The sequence below is a fragment of the Spironucleus salmonicida genome, chromosome 2 (assembly GCF_000497125.1).
Source record: "Spironucleus salmonicida strain ATCC 50377 chromosome 2, whole genome shotgun sequence".
In the NCBI taxonomy this organism is placed as follows: domain Eukaryota; phylum Fornicata; order Diplomonadida; family Hexamitidae; genus Spironucleus; species Spironucleus salmonicida.
The window spans coordinates 1547720-1561521 of record NC_090597.1 but is presented as its reverse complement, the minus strand read 5'-3'; the positions used below and the strand labels follow the sequence as shown (position 1 = coordinate 1561521).

General features: G+C 32.0%; 10 protein-coding genes across 10 annotated transcripts; 5 read left to right on the top strand and 5 right to left on the bottom strand. All coding sequences in view use genetic code 6, as the record gives it.

Annotated features, from left to right (window-relative positions):
• Window positions 1-37: 37 nt before the first annotated feature.
• On the top strand, window positions 38-631 carry SS50377_22058 (HD domain-containing protein; the record flags this gene model as incomplete). Its single annotated transcript, XM_067905950.1, has 1 exon — window positions 38-631. The coding sequence occupies one exon, from the start codon at window positions 38-40 to the stop codon at window positions 629-631; it is 594 nt and encodes a 197-aa protein (XP_067767267.1).
• Window positions 632-640: 9 nt separating this feature from the next.
• Window positions 641-2305, bottom strand: SS50377_22057 (uncharacterized protein; the record flags this gene model as incomplete). The annotated part of the gene is made up of 1 exon (XM_067905949.1): window positions 641-2305. The coding sequence occupies one exon, from the start codon at window positions 2303-2305 to the stop codon at window positions 641-643; it is 1665 nt and encodes a 554-aa protein (XP_067767266.1).
• Window positions 2306-2410: 105 nt separating this feature from the next.
• Window positions 2411-2902, top strand: SS50377_22056 (uncharacterized protein; the record flags this gene model as incomplete). Its single annotated transcript, XM_067905948.1, has 1 exon — window positions 2411-2902. The coding sequence occupies one exon, from the start codon at window positions 2411-2413 to the stop codon at window positions 2900-2902; it is 492 nt and encodes a 163-aa protein (XP_067767265.1).
• A 1230-nt stretch (window positions 2903-4132) lies between these two features.
• On the top strand, window positions 4133-4651 carry SS50377_22055 (uncharacterized protein; the record flags this gene model as incomplete). The annotated part of the gene is made up of 1 exon (XM_067905947.1): window positions 4133-4651. One exon carries the CDS (start codon window positions 4133-4135, stop codon window positions 4649-4651), a length of 519 nt encoding a protein of 172 aa, XP_067767264.1.
• Window positions 4652-4687: 36 nt separating this feature from the next.
• Window positions 4688-5110, bottom strand: SS50377_22054 (uncharacterized protein; the record flags this gene model as incomplete). Its single annotated transcript, XM_067905946.1, has 1 exon — window positions 4688-5110. The coding sequence occupies one exon, from the start codon at window positions 5108-5110 to the stop codon at window positions 4688-4690; it is 423 nt and encodes a 140-aa protein (XP_067767263.1).
• Window positions 5111-6104: 994 nt separating this feature from the next.
• SS50377_22053 (ABC transporter family protein) lies at window positions 6105-9134 on the top strand (the record flags this gene model as incomplete). Its single annotated transcript, XM_067905945.1, has 1 exon — window positions 6105-9134. One exon carries the CDS (start codon window positions 6105-6107, stop codon window positions 9132-9134), a length of 3030 nt encoding a protein of 1009 aa, XP_067767262.1.
• A 9-nt stretch (window positions 9135-9143) lies between these two features.
• On the bottom strand, window positions 9144-11054 carry SS50377_22052 (uncharacterized protein; the record flags this gene model as incomplete). Its single annotated transcript, XM_067905944.1, has 1 exon — window positions 9144-11054. The coding sequence occupies one exon, from the start codon at window positions 11052-11054 to the stop codon at window positions 9144-9146; it is 1911 nt and encodes a 636-aa protein (XP_067767261.1).
• Window positions 11055-11163: 109 nt separating this feature from the next.
• SS50377_22051 (uncharacterized protein) lies at window positions 11164-11712 on the bottom strand (the record flags this gene model as incomplete). Its single annotated transcript, XM_067905943.1, has 1 exon — window positions 11164-11712. One exon carries the CDS (start codon window positions 11710-11712, stop codon window positions 11164-11166), a length of 549 nt encoding a protein of 182 aa, XP_067767260.1.
• A 100-nt stretch (window positions 11713-11812) lies between these two features.
• Window positions 11813-12319, top strand: SS50377_22050 (uncharacterized protein; the record flags this gene model as incomplete). Its single annotated transcript, XM_067905942.1, has 1 exon — window positions 11813-12319. One exon carries the CDS (start codon window positions 11813-11815, stop codon window positions 12317-12319), a length of 507 nt encoding a protein of 168 aa, XP_067767259.1.
• Window positions 12320-12332: 13 nt separating this feature from the next.
• On the bottom strand, window positions 12333-13748 carry SS50377_22049 (Glutamate-rich WD-repeat protein; the record flags this gene model as incomplete). Its single annotated transcript, XM_067905941.1, has 1 exon — window positions 12333-13748. The coding sequence occupies one exon, from the start codon at window positions 13746-13748 to the stop codon at window positions 12333-12335; it is 1416 nt and encodes a 471-aa protein (XP_067767258.1).
• Between the last annotated feature and the right edge of the window lie 54 nt (window positions 13749-13802).

Genomic DNA, 13802 nt, shown 5'->3' with positions numbered 1-13802 from the left:
GTATTTAACACAACTAATAAATTCACGTTCCTAATAAATGAATGATGAACAATACAATGCATGCCTTAATTTCCTCAAGAGTAATACCAAGTGCACTGCTCATGACATTGACCATTCATTAAGAGTATTATCAACTTCAGTGTCTATATAATAAAATTATGAAAATTCATCATTATTAATAATTTAATTTGCAGCGCTTCTTCACGATGCTATGGATCACAAATTTGGATTTTCAGATGAAGATAGATAACTTACTTTGACAAAGTTTATGATTTCCATTTCTATCAATTTAGAAACATCGTAAGAAGTTATAAATATCATAAATTCAATATCTTACTCAAAAGGGGCGGTTCCTGATTCAATTGAAGGAAAGATTGTATAAGATGCAGATCGACTAGATGCAATCGGTGCAGTTGGCATTGCTAGATGCTGTGCATATGGAGGTGGATGCGGGCGTGCAATATGGAACGCAGAAGATAAAACATGTTCAATTTAACATTTTTATGACAAGTTATTAAAGATTTAATATAAAATGAACCTACCAGAAACCAGATAGATAGCAGAGCAGCGTACTATGTTTTTATAATCATTTTTAGATTAGTTTTTTGATGAGGTAGGTGGAATTAAGTGATACAACTTTTCACTTTTTAGAACATTTTCGTTTTTATACTAACTATTAACGCCGCTTTAAATCCTCTGCTCGCTCTTATAAAGTTGATATCTGCTATTTTTTGTATTATAATTTAGCTTGTAAAGTTCGATCTGAAATTATCTTATGTTAAGTGAAATCAGAAAGATTTTACGTTGGAAGTTAAAGTTGTAAAATAGGCTATAAATCTTCAATTATTATAGAGTTTTTGTCTTCAATTGTTGACTTTGATGTAATTTAGGATTAATTGACCTTGCTCCTGATAACATCTTTATCAATATCAGAGTTTGTTAAAATAAGAGAATCTGACCGCGATTTTATATCAAATGAGACTTACATGCACTAATTTTCTTGTGTATATTTAGATAACAACTAATCTTGTTAAAACGACTTTCTATTTGGTGACATAACCTCGTAATCATCAAAACTAGATGTAAGTACTTCATTGATAGATTATGTCTGTTCATCTTTCGAATAGGCCTAGGATTGGTTTAACTATTCTGTCTAGTTATTATTTATAGTTTATATTGATTATGTTAAATTACAGTTTTATTAAGTATATTATTAGTCAGATAGAGTAGTATTATTAAGACTTTACTTTATTTACTATTATGAAAAATCATCGGTGCCTACGATTGACGATACAATAAGCTTTTAACATTCCAACTTAACTTTCTATTGTTTTTCAAGCCAAATATCTTACTAATAATTGGACTTTAAAGTGCTTGTCGATTATTTTAAATGTGATGTTTTTTTCTATTATTTTAAAGGGATACTGTTTAATTAAGTTTATAATTATTATATATGCATAGAAATAGGCTTTTTATCGGCTTTAGGACTATCAAGTGTAAAAATTTGTAGCTATTATTTTGTTTTTTCAATATTTTGTTTATAAAAATCCATATCGTCCTGTTAAAGCTGTGCCTTTTGTTATAATAATTCATTAAATGGATCATCTTGTAATATGCTTTATGCTGCCTAAGAAGAAGATGCATTTAGGGATTGCACCTAATCAAGAATATTATGATGAATATTATTACTCAAAAAATTAGATGGAATAAAAGATTCTGTGCTTTATTTATGATGGTGAGTTTTACGTAATGGTTAGACTGTATCTTAATAATATTTAACTTGCTTCTCCTTATAGTCCTGAAGCTAAATCTTTAATTTTCGAATATCATCTTTATAGTTCTATACTTGAACTTTATCGGCTAATTGATTTAAATCATTTTACATTTAATAATTAATAATATGTGTATCATCTATTAAATAGTTTTTATTGTCATAGTAAACTTCTTTTTAATTTTCATCTTTAGTAACATGACATTTTATATCTACTTCTGGAGCTTAATTAATTGAATGTACAGAGCACATAAGTGATTCACCATTTTCTTCAATTTCAATTTATGGAATTGATAAAATATTTATATCCAAATGAGTTATTATTTTCTATTTTTCTGGTAAACTTATTGTAAGCTTAGATCGATCAAATCCATTAATTGATTTCGTTAATAACGACATTACTTCATTAATTTGATCGAAAGGATTCTCGTTGACATAAGGTTTTTCCTCTATTTATTACGTATTAACCACACTCTATTATAATATTTCAAATGTCTAAGGCTCTAATGAAATGACAAATTCTGATTCTTACATTTTGGTTTGTAAAACAAATACTATATAATATATAAATAAATCTAAATAAACTAATCATTATTTATTTATCTTTATAAATATTCCTCATTATTTTGATCCTCTAAAATGATATACGACTCACCATAAAAGACTAACACTTTAGTTATCCCAGTTATGCTCAGCTAACATAAAGACTATCCCTATATATATGCACAATCAATTATTCCAGTAACCTGCAAATAAAAAAGTATTTTTATATCTTCGATAAAACACAATGTTTCAGTTTAGTAGCAAATTTTTACATCTCCTGATATCTCAATTTTGCAGTATTAAGCTGAAATTTTAGAATTGAAGCTATTTATTCAAGAAATGAAATAGCTTATTTCCATCACTCAAGCTGCTAGCGTTCTTTTAATTTTCTCAGTACCAAATGCTATGAAAATATCTCCCGACCAGCATGCAGAAATAGATTGTGTGCGACGCATTGGTTGGAAGGGTGATATTAAAGAACTTGGTGTAACAGATGTTTTCAGCTGGATGCGCAGTTTTGGGGTTGACTTAGATTCTTTGAAACTTGATATTGACGTTGAATTTAGCGCAGTCGTAAGGTTTGAGTGATGGGCTGTATACGTTTTTAACAGAAGATTTTATTTTAGATGTTAGTAAATAGGGCTATAGATTATCATATAACAAATTCTTTAGGGGGAATATTAATTAAAGAAGAGCTTTACATGAAAATTTTAAGCATAAATTATTTAGAATTAAGTCTTTAAATACTGAAATAACAGATATTTCTGATTCAGTATATAAATAATATATTAATGCGATCAAACAATATCTTATAACATAAGTAGAAGTAGATCCCTTTTTATACATAAAATAGAAGTTATAGGTATTTATATTAATTGAATTTAATTTTCTTAGCATAATACAATCTTTATGACTATTAATTTTTTATAATTTTTTAATTCAATTATCTTTATAGTAACAACAAAAATAAATATTCTTTATAATCTAATATCACTTAGTAATATATAATAGGCTTAAGGAAATTATTATGAAATTGTTGAAATCATAATATTATAATCTTGCTTCAAGTTAACTAAATTATAAGAGTTTATTTTTGTAGTATACAGCAATAACACCAATAATAAAAAATGGCAAAAGAATTCCTAAAATAATCCTGAAAATATCTCCAGTATCCATTATTTCGTTTTAAAAATTGACACCTCTTATCGTAATTCCAGTAATAACTTTAATCACTCCTTGCTAATACAATTCACAGTTCGTTCTATTATTGCCCTATTTACACACATAAACTGAGTGCGCAAGCTATCCACTTCCAGAACAATTTAATTCATTTTCCCATAAGTTTGACTATCACACATACTATTAACTTCAACGAATCCTCATATACATCTTTCGCAATTTCCGCAGTTTTAACAATAATGACAACGATAACAATCTTCTTAACAGAAATCTGACCCATTATAATGACTATATGTAGCACAACTAAGCGAAACACATTTATTATTACAGATTATAGCTCTATAAATACAGAATTCACAACTTAACTATGACTCAAAATTGTTCCTGCATATGTATTTTTATTAGGAATCACACACTATTATTCATACCAAACAAAGTTACACTATTTCAAATTTTATAGTTTGGAATGGATTTTAAATCTTAAAAAATAAACTTTTATTATCTACATACACATCAAAATATACTATTTCGGTACAAAATAGATCTAGTTTGTTAATTATTGAGACATTAGTGGCATATTGATGTAATGTTATTTTTATTCTAGTTAGAATATGTAAATCCATTTTAACAACCATATAAATGCTAATTAAACTCTTCAACGCATGTAAAGTTTTAATCTATAACTGGTCAATCTTATACATAAAAATTATTAATGCATTTCGTTTTAGATCCATGCGTAATCATTACAGTTTATCATACAATACATTAAAACTATTTAAAGCCAACCAGCTAACAAGTTAGTTTTTCTGCACAATTAATACAGGAAGATATGATGTGATTTTTGATATAAAATTGTATATTTTCTGGTCAACTAACATATATTAATTTATGTGCTGCATCATTTTCACTACAAAGTTAATTAACATTCTGGTCGGCCATGCAAAAATCTTTATCTAAAAAAATTTATTAAGAGCTCACGTAGTGACCTTCCTAACAGCTTCATATAAATTTATTTACTGTGAAACTAAACGAACGTTCTGCATTTATCTCAGAGAAATCATCATCCTAAAAACAGCCAGAGTGAAAAAACGTTCCTAAACGTGGTATAAAAGTATTCATACATGTTAACATCTTATAATATTATCTGGATAGTAGTGAATGCAGTTAACTGTTTCTTTGCCATTTTAATTAGCTTCATATTTCTTATTAAATAACTGACTCCCAATAACACTTTTTAAGGATTTTTATAGGAACATAAAATACAAAATAATGAAAATTTAATACACTATTCATTAACTATACATTTTAAAGCTTCAGAGTTAGTAATTTAACCTTGATGGAAGTAGGTGCATATGGGTTCGGGCAAATAGCATTTTATAAAGCATAGTTTTTATAAAATTAGTTATCTACACAATGTTTTTAATCTGATGGCGATTTCATGATATATAAGCAGCTTGCACAAGTTAAATTTAAAGATTGAGATATTTCTATGCAAGCTTACTGATCATCACAGTATATGCATTTATCATTTGATAAACAAAACATCTTTCCCGTGATTGGAACCTTATTTATACCACATTCTTCACAAAATAAGGCAAGTTCTTAGATATTCTCCATACAATTTTCCTTTTCCTTACGCGTATAACAAATATCTTTAATTATGCATAAAATACAAGAAAAATTTACAAATCTATAACAAGGAATGCATTCTTCTTTTCCAATCAATGAAACAGTTTTGTTAAATTTACGACATTCCGTACAAAGAAATCCTCTTAACCAAAAGGTCCCATCAGGAGACAGAATATATCTTGTGCTACATGTTTTTCAACTTGAGTTAGTCTTATATTCCTGATAATTTTAGATATTCCAGTCCATTTATAAGATTATATATTAATATCATATAAAATATAATTGTACTCATTAAAGATTTAGTTGGTACAATTAAAGATAGGGTATCGTTATAGGCTAATAAATTTTATAGGGCCATTATTCAAAAATAACGTTTTTTTGTGAAAATTAATTATATTCATTTATTTTATCATTACAATTTATATTTATAACTTTTGCAATACTTAACTTTTATCAATCACTGCAAATATTAATCAAATAACAACAATGTATGTGTAATTTAATATTATGTACTTTGATTTCATTAAAATATAAAATGTGTTGTTTAGGTTATTTAACTAGCATATATTTAAGATTGAACAATAAAAATTATGATATATTTTAATGGATATAATAATAAAAATTGGAAAGCGATTATATCTAATTATTTATCATAATTTAAAGTTTATTAACATATTTGTTTATTTATTTGTTAATGTTTATAGCTAATAATTTTTCTTAATAAAACTAAATACAGATATATCATATTAACAATAAGATTATTAAAGTAATTAAAAATATAGTTAAAAAGATAAAAGTTTATTCCAATCTAGTTGAGTTCACAGTAAATAGTCTACAAACATTTATTTAACTATATTTATTACCATACTCATTTATACGTAACATGTTATCCATTCATTGTAATTTTATTTTATAGAATTTTTATATAGATATTATATCGTACTTTATTAGATTTTTAAAAGTCCTGTTATCCACTTCGTCAATGTCTAAAGTATAACGAACATTGGAACCATCATTTAATTTCCCATCTCCTAAACCTCGTTAGTTTTTGGCAGTTTTACTAAAGAATTTTACTCTACTTTACTAGTCATTTGTTGGAATGCTTTCAATATTTGTTGTTGTAATTATACTATCTAGTGTATTAGGTTATCTTCATGGATTTTATGTTGCTAACTATAAACCATCTACTTCTGTTACTAGTAATGATGTGCTGAAGTTCCCCGTTGAAGGTAGCCCTGCAAATATTAATTTTAATATTTTTGCATCGATAGCTAATGAAAAAACTCTAGGGACTTGTACTAATACTACAGTTTGTACTGGATATCTCGCAGGCTTTAATCTTCTTTGGTAAGGCTAAAATATAAATTAGTTAAGATATTAAAAAGCTCCACTGCCAAATATTTAAAATGCAGCTAGTTATTAGTCTCTTTATTGGTATCCTTATTTCACAGTTAAAACAACCGGATATGAGGACTATGCTGCTTATCAAGCTAAGGCTGTAGTTAGTATCATGGAAGGATATATGAAAGCATCTATTTAACCAACACCTTCCTCCCCACCTCCATCTGATTGGTTTAATCATACCAATACTGTATCCATGTATTAAGAAACGGATATGTATTCTACGGGTATTTTCTATACTGCTTTTACTAACACTAATAAAGTAGTAAATAATTATTATATTTCCGGATATACATCACATTAAACTTCTTTAGGTTATGGCGTTACTAATTTTTAAAGGTATTGTGGTACTCAATATGCAATGTTTTAAAATACTTTGCGCTTTCACTTTAATCCGGCTAACACAATCAGCCCTCCTACTGTATTTGGCTATTATAAATAATTTTGGGCAACTACTTAGGATTCTGGGGCTGATCCGTCAACACCAATATTTTAATGCTTCCTTTTACCATTATCGTTTTATCTACTTATTCCTATTTTTGCATTTTAATTTAGTCAAGAAAAAGGAGACGGTCTTATTTCACTTTAACAGATGATGGGGTTGCGTTATTATCCTAGATTTTATGCCGATTTTACTTTTGCCCTTATAGTTGCATTTGTTTTAGGAATAATTATTACAGCTATTTATGGTGGAACTAAAATGGAATTAATTACATCAAACTCTCCCGTTGGTTGGTTTTTCTGTTTTATCCTTTTTATTCTTAATGTTCCAATTTTAAGTCAATTAATTGCTAGTGTCACTGATTCTGGTAGACTTTCTAGTATTGTTGCTATTATTATAATTCTTGCATTTTCTGCAGGTGGTTTCATGTTAGTCAGTTAATCGTATGATTCAGATGATCCAGATAATCTAGTCAATCCTTGGTTGAGTCTTGTACCTGGCTTTGGTCCAGTTGTACAAGTTATTCTTATGAGCTAATTGATAGTTACTTAAAAATCGGAGAATTTCCTAACAAACGACCAAATTTCATTTTTGCATTCATAGAACCCTTCATTAAGTTAACAAGCTGGTTATAATATGGCGATCAGTTTGTTAATTTCTTATTTGGTATTGTTTTTATATTAAGGAATATCAATTTATTTAGACAAAATAACCCCTAGAAAAAACGGAATACCAGAGCATCCAATGTTCTTCTTATATCATGTTTATGTTCGAGCATGCGTCAAAAATAATATTCTGCCATAAGAGATATCATTCAGAAAGGGTTTCTGGGCTATTGGTTAGATATTTATCAATCCTAAGGTGCTTTTAGTATCATAAAAAGAAGTTGATACATTCCTTATTAAAAACAGAAAAGATGATTAAGTTGAAGATGAGGATTCAGAAATCGAAAAATCAGGCGGTTCAACCACTTTCGACTATCTAAGAGGAAAGTCGGAGACAAAAGATATGAGATCAACATCTGATTAGTCTCAAACCAAAAATATCTAAAAGGCTATAAACGCAAGAAACAAGTTATCTTCTAATGATCCAGATTTGGCCAACGAGAAAAAATTGGTGGAATAAAATATAGCATCAAACGGAACTAAAGCTCTTGTTAAGCTAGTAAATTTAAAGAAAACATTCCCTGGAACGCGTTAAACAGCTGCAAAGCACGCTGTTAAAGGTATATATTATGTTGTTGGTGAAAACGAGTGCCTTTGCCTACTCGGTGGTAATGGGTGTGGGAAAACTACTTAAATTAACATGATTTCAATGCTTTTTAAACCAACTTCTGGAACAGCTTATGTTTGTGGTTCATCAATTACTGATAGCAGTTAAAAATAACAAATTTAAGATAACTTGGGAATCTGCCCATAGTTTGATATTTTATATCCCACTATGTCTATTAGACAACATTTACAGTTCTATGCGAAAATTAAAGGTACCGACAGCAAAATTGAATCTGAGCATATTTCTGATCTCCTTGATGCCGTTGAACTTACATAATATTCAAATAAGGCATCCAAAAAACTTTCGGGAGGGATGAAACGTCGGTTATCAATTGCAATTGCACTGTGCAATCGGCCAAAAGTGCTTATTTTCGATGAACCTTCTTCTGGACTAGATGTATCGACACGTCGACAGCTTTGGAATGTAATATTAAAAGCGAGAACAGGGCGCGCGATTCTACTTACAACACACGCCATGGAGGAGGCAGAATGCCTCTCTACACGAATCGCTATTATGGCAGAAGGCAAAATCCGTTCGATTGGAGCTTAGCAACATCTTCAACATAAGTTCGGAACTGGATACTAGCTAAGAATTTGTGCAAATAAAGATAAATTATAGCCTTCTCAGCAGGGTGTCTACGTTGGCTCTGTATACCTTTCGAGCGATTTGGAGTAGCAGGTCCATAGTAAGATCTTGGATGTATCCCGGGGTCTTATTTTAACTAGTTGTTATTAGGGCCAGATGGTGTACGCAGTGCCACCAGAGCTCAAAGTTAGCATGATTTTTGGAGAAATGGAGACATTAATGAAGAATCCAGATAGCGGTATTAGCGATTGGGGTCTAAACCAGACGAGTCTGGAGAGCGTGTTCATGAAAGTTGTTAGCAACTCATACTGACGAATTTCCTCACTTTTAACCGCTACTGGGCCTCGGAAGGCCAGCATACTTCCTTACGACGTCCTCACTATTGTAATTACTTGATGGCAGCATACTGTTCAAATTATTCGTATTGAACATACTCTATTGGCTCCTAATATCCCTTCCATTCGTTTCTCTGCTTTCTACGTCATGAATATTATCCATTATCGCCATTGGGATACTTACTGGAGGCAGGTTCATTTCGTCAGTTGACATCAAGTCGTTATCGTTTCTAAGCATATTTTAGGAAGATGGAATAACTGAGTTCTTTGTCTCAATAGTCTGCTAATAGTTGTAGCGTGAGACTGGTAATGGTGAATCCTCATCTGCATGTATTGTATGAAATTCTGCTTTAAGAGAAGTAGTTTCTTTGAAAGTTCCGCCCAAATCTTGATATTTGTCGAGTACCGCATTAGCATTAGAAAGTAGCTTATCCGCAACAGTGAGCTTCTTTTCCGAAGGCTTATAACTTTCCTAAGCAAAATCAATCACCTTCTACATTTTTTACTACTCGGAGTCGATTTTTTGGAACTGCTAAACTTAAAGCTGAAAAGTCTACAATTCGTCTCTGAGAATCACCATATCTCTCTAGGCATCATCAACAGCTTTATTGGCCTATATACGCTGATGACGCTCATCTTGAAGCTCGTTACTAAGCTCTGTTATCTATTTTTCATATTTTCCTACAGAATATTCGGCATTTTGTAGTTTTTAGCGAAGCATAATAACCTCTTTTCTGAGGTCGTCTAGTTCGTGTTGGATTTGTTGAGGAGGTGGAGCGGTTGAAAATTAATTTTAATTTTAATATGCTCTTTGGTAATGATCGAACTCGGCCTATGGGGGTGAAAATGTCTATTACTTGGTGGCGTATTGTGGTTATTGATAGCTAATTTATTGACTCTATTACTGCTACAGGAATAGATCTTGCTGTTTTTCATATTCTTTTTTGCGATTTTGTTCATCAATCTCAATCTACTGCTCTCTTAAAACAGCTTCCTTTTTGTTGAATTCTGCATCATATAGTCTAGCAAATTCCTTATCAACTTTTCGCAAGCCTTCACAATCCATTTTATCGAACGTAGTAACACTTTTATCATATAGAACTTTCTGAATGAGGGTATAGTGGTGTTTCTTTTAAAGTTAAGCTTCATATTCTTCATATTCTTGCTTTGACATTTCTGATGGTTTCTTAGCTCTTTATTGAACCATTTTAGGCCCTGCATGGTGTTCTTGTTGTGGATAGCCTTACTAAGGTGATTGTTGAATTTATTATGGTAAACGTTACTGTTAGCTTCTTTCTCCTGGCATTGAGAACCCTTGTTATTACCCTTAGTTCATTTTGTCAATTTATTGCTGCCTAGTAGAAATTTAATTTAATTACTAAGGTTCATCCGCTTAAATATGTTATCTTCTTGGCTGTTCGTTGCCCCCGATATTGAATTCCTTGTTACCTAGTTAATTCATTTTATCAATTTATTAGGCTCTAGGATCTTCAAATTATTGAGTTATAGGCTATTAACAATGCTATTATTACTATTATTATTAACCCTGTTGTTGATTTTAATAACCTTATTAAGTCATTTACCTTTGAACGTCATTCTTCTACTCTTAGAATTAGCTGAAACTTAGCTTTTCATTCTACATATCCTATAAATTCATAGCTCCTCCATATTCATCAGAAATAGGTTTAGCAACTAAATTTTTAATTGCTGATGTAGAAACTATATTAGGAGGCGCTATTTGAGAGGTTTACGGCTTTGGTACATTTCCTTTTGCAATTGTTGGTCCTGCTTTTGGCTAAGGAAACTACTTTACATTCTTTGATTGAGAAGTTGGGGCATTTGATACTGTCTATTTTTATTATTCGCGTTCTTTGCGCCTTTATTCCCAGATCGACATTCAATTTATTTAAAATAAATAATTATATAAAATAGTAACTAGATATTTATTTATATAAGCAAACTTAATATATAGTATATAATCAATATTTACAATAAAGATATGTTACTCATTTCACATTCATTTAAATAGGTATAACCCTTCTTTATTATCTATCTATTTGACCTCCATTTGCTGATATTTTAAACCCAGGGCTAGCTGGTTTGGCTCTATCTAAATAGTCATTAAAATATGCGGCAGGCCCAGGTGAAATTTTTTGGTTGCGTATTTCTTATAGTCTAATACCTATACGGATATCACGTTCTGATTTCACCTATATTTTGGGCGAATACTCACATGGGCCTGGGGATTTTGCATATTTGGTAGGATACTTTTACTTTATTTTAATCTAAGGTCCATCCACATGAGAAGTAACTGTAAAATTTTAGTAATCTTGAGGACCTGGGGTACGTGATGAGATTAATTTTTATGTTTCCTTGAATGTCCTCTCTTTAACATCTTCATCAAGCTAATAACCACGACCAAATTTTACACCTTAACTAAGATTATGTGTCTATATTTTATAGGAAGCAGGGCCCGGAGTAAGAGATCTCGGGATATAACTTGTCCGAGACTCATGTGTATATATTAATCTTACGTTATTGTATTAATCTCGCATTAGATAATAGAAAAACAATATCATTAAAAGTATAATATTATCATATATACAGAACAGGAAACTCAATCTGTTAAATTAAATAATATAATGATTTCAAAATATGCCGCATTCGATTTCATCTCATATGAGATCATCTATTCCTATTTTAAAGGGGCGTTCACCTTAAGTCTTATATGACTAGACTGAAGCACGCCTTAAATTTATTCTTCCAGACACCCCCGGCTCAAACACTTATTAGCGCCCTACATAAATCAGGCCACATAGTTAATTAGACCTCACAATCAACAACTCAAATCGAATCATCACTCTATCAAAATTCTAAAATGACCAAATCGACTAATTTTATGATCATGAGAAATCGAGAAAGCTTATTAGTGACCATGGAACTCTCACAAAAAACCTGGCGATATCCGAGCGCTTCAAAAACAACGAAAATTTGTTCCTAAAAAATAAATATATAAACCCAATTGTAGACCCCTAACGTTACCATAGAGCTGCAATTTCTCCTACCAAAATTGCAGTTAAATTTAATAATTCGGATCGATTTTCGCCGAATCGGACGCGAAGCTTCCTGACAAAGTTAGATTCCAAAATAAAGTTTAAGTGACTTCCTGCATTTTTCACTCAGGTACCAGGTTTATGGGTCTAATTAGCTAGATACCGTTCATCTCTGCAATCGCTAAGTAGCCCTCGTGGGAGCCACACCAGCTGATTTCCCTGGGCTCCTCAACGCCCAAATGCAGGAACAGGAACTCTTTCGGTAGGCCCTACTACTTCAGAATCAGGGCCTCCTCGTCGTCCTCCGCGTCCATTTACCAAAAAACGACGGCCCCATTGTCATCGCTGCACGCGATGAGGCCCTCTGTGCAGGGAGACGACTTCAGAGAAGTAATCGGCCCGTTGTGGTACTTGATTTCGCTTATGGCCTCTGTCGGATTTCGAACGTCGAACACCCTCACGACGCCATTTTCGTCGCCTAAATAGACCAGATTTTCGTTCGCGTAATCGAAGTCGAAAACGTTCACGTCCACGCCGGAGGCCTTGAAAACAAGCCCCGCAGAGCTCGCCCTCGGGTCGATCAGCTGGAACTCGCCGCTGGTACTGCAGGCACCGAAGACGGCATTTATAAGAAACTGACCCGTATGAGCGAATTTCACGTCCTCGATGCTCGAATTTTACGCGAATTTGCTGAAATTTGTTGCATCCTAAATAACTTTTCCGTCCTGCTGAATCTGGAAGGCGTTCAAAATGTTATCTGAGTTTCCTGCTATCGCAAGCGACTGTAAACTATGAAAATCTATGCCGTAGCCCGCGTTGTTGTAGTTGAAAACTTGACTTTTTTGGCTGTTCTGGGAATGGAACCCACACCAGCAACGTTCCTGCTGCAAAAACGATGTTTGCGGCGAGTTGAAGTCACCAAGTGTGGTAGTCAAGCAACCCAGTGATTTCAGATTAGAGGCCTATGATTAGAATGTTAGCTGACCGTTATCCTGCCAGAATGCAAAAACGGCTGCATTTCCGGTTGTATAGCGGTTCTGTAGGAACTATGTATTAGATTTTACTCGTGTAACGTTGGATTTGACGTCGAAAACACGTCTTTGGAAGATTGGCTCTACATCAAAAGTTTCTAGTTCTGCTTCTGGGTCTGTTTCTGGGGAGTAGGAGGTAAAGTTTTGGATAGAAAATAGAGAGATTTGTGGCTTTTCGGAGCCGTCAGTTTATGATCCACCGAGGAAAATAAGCTGTGGGTCACTGGTGGGAGTGGCAGTATATAAATTGACGAAATCCAGTGATAGAATAGGCCAATCGATGTCGAATTTGAGGAGACAATCGTAGGCTTCGGGATTAGCCTCTAGATCTTGCTGGCCTGCTTGAGGAATGTAAGTTTTATCCTGAGTTTCTTGTTCGTCTACTTAGAGTTAATTCAGGGCATTCAGATCAGCTTCCTTATAGTTTTCGATGTCGTTATCGTTTTCAATTTGTTCTTATTAAATAGATGAAGACGAAGAAAATTCAGATGACTCTTCACGCGGCATATAGGAACGGGTTAAGAAAAGATTAATTTTAAATATGATTTGAAAATTTAATAA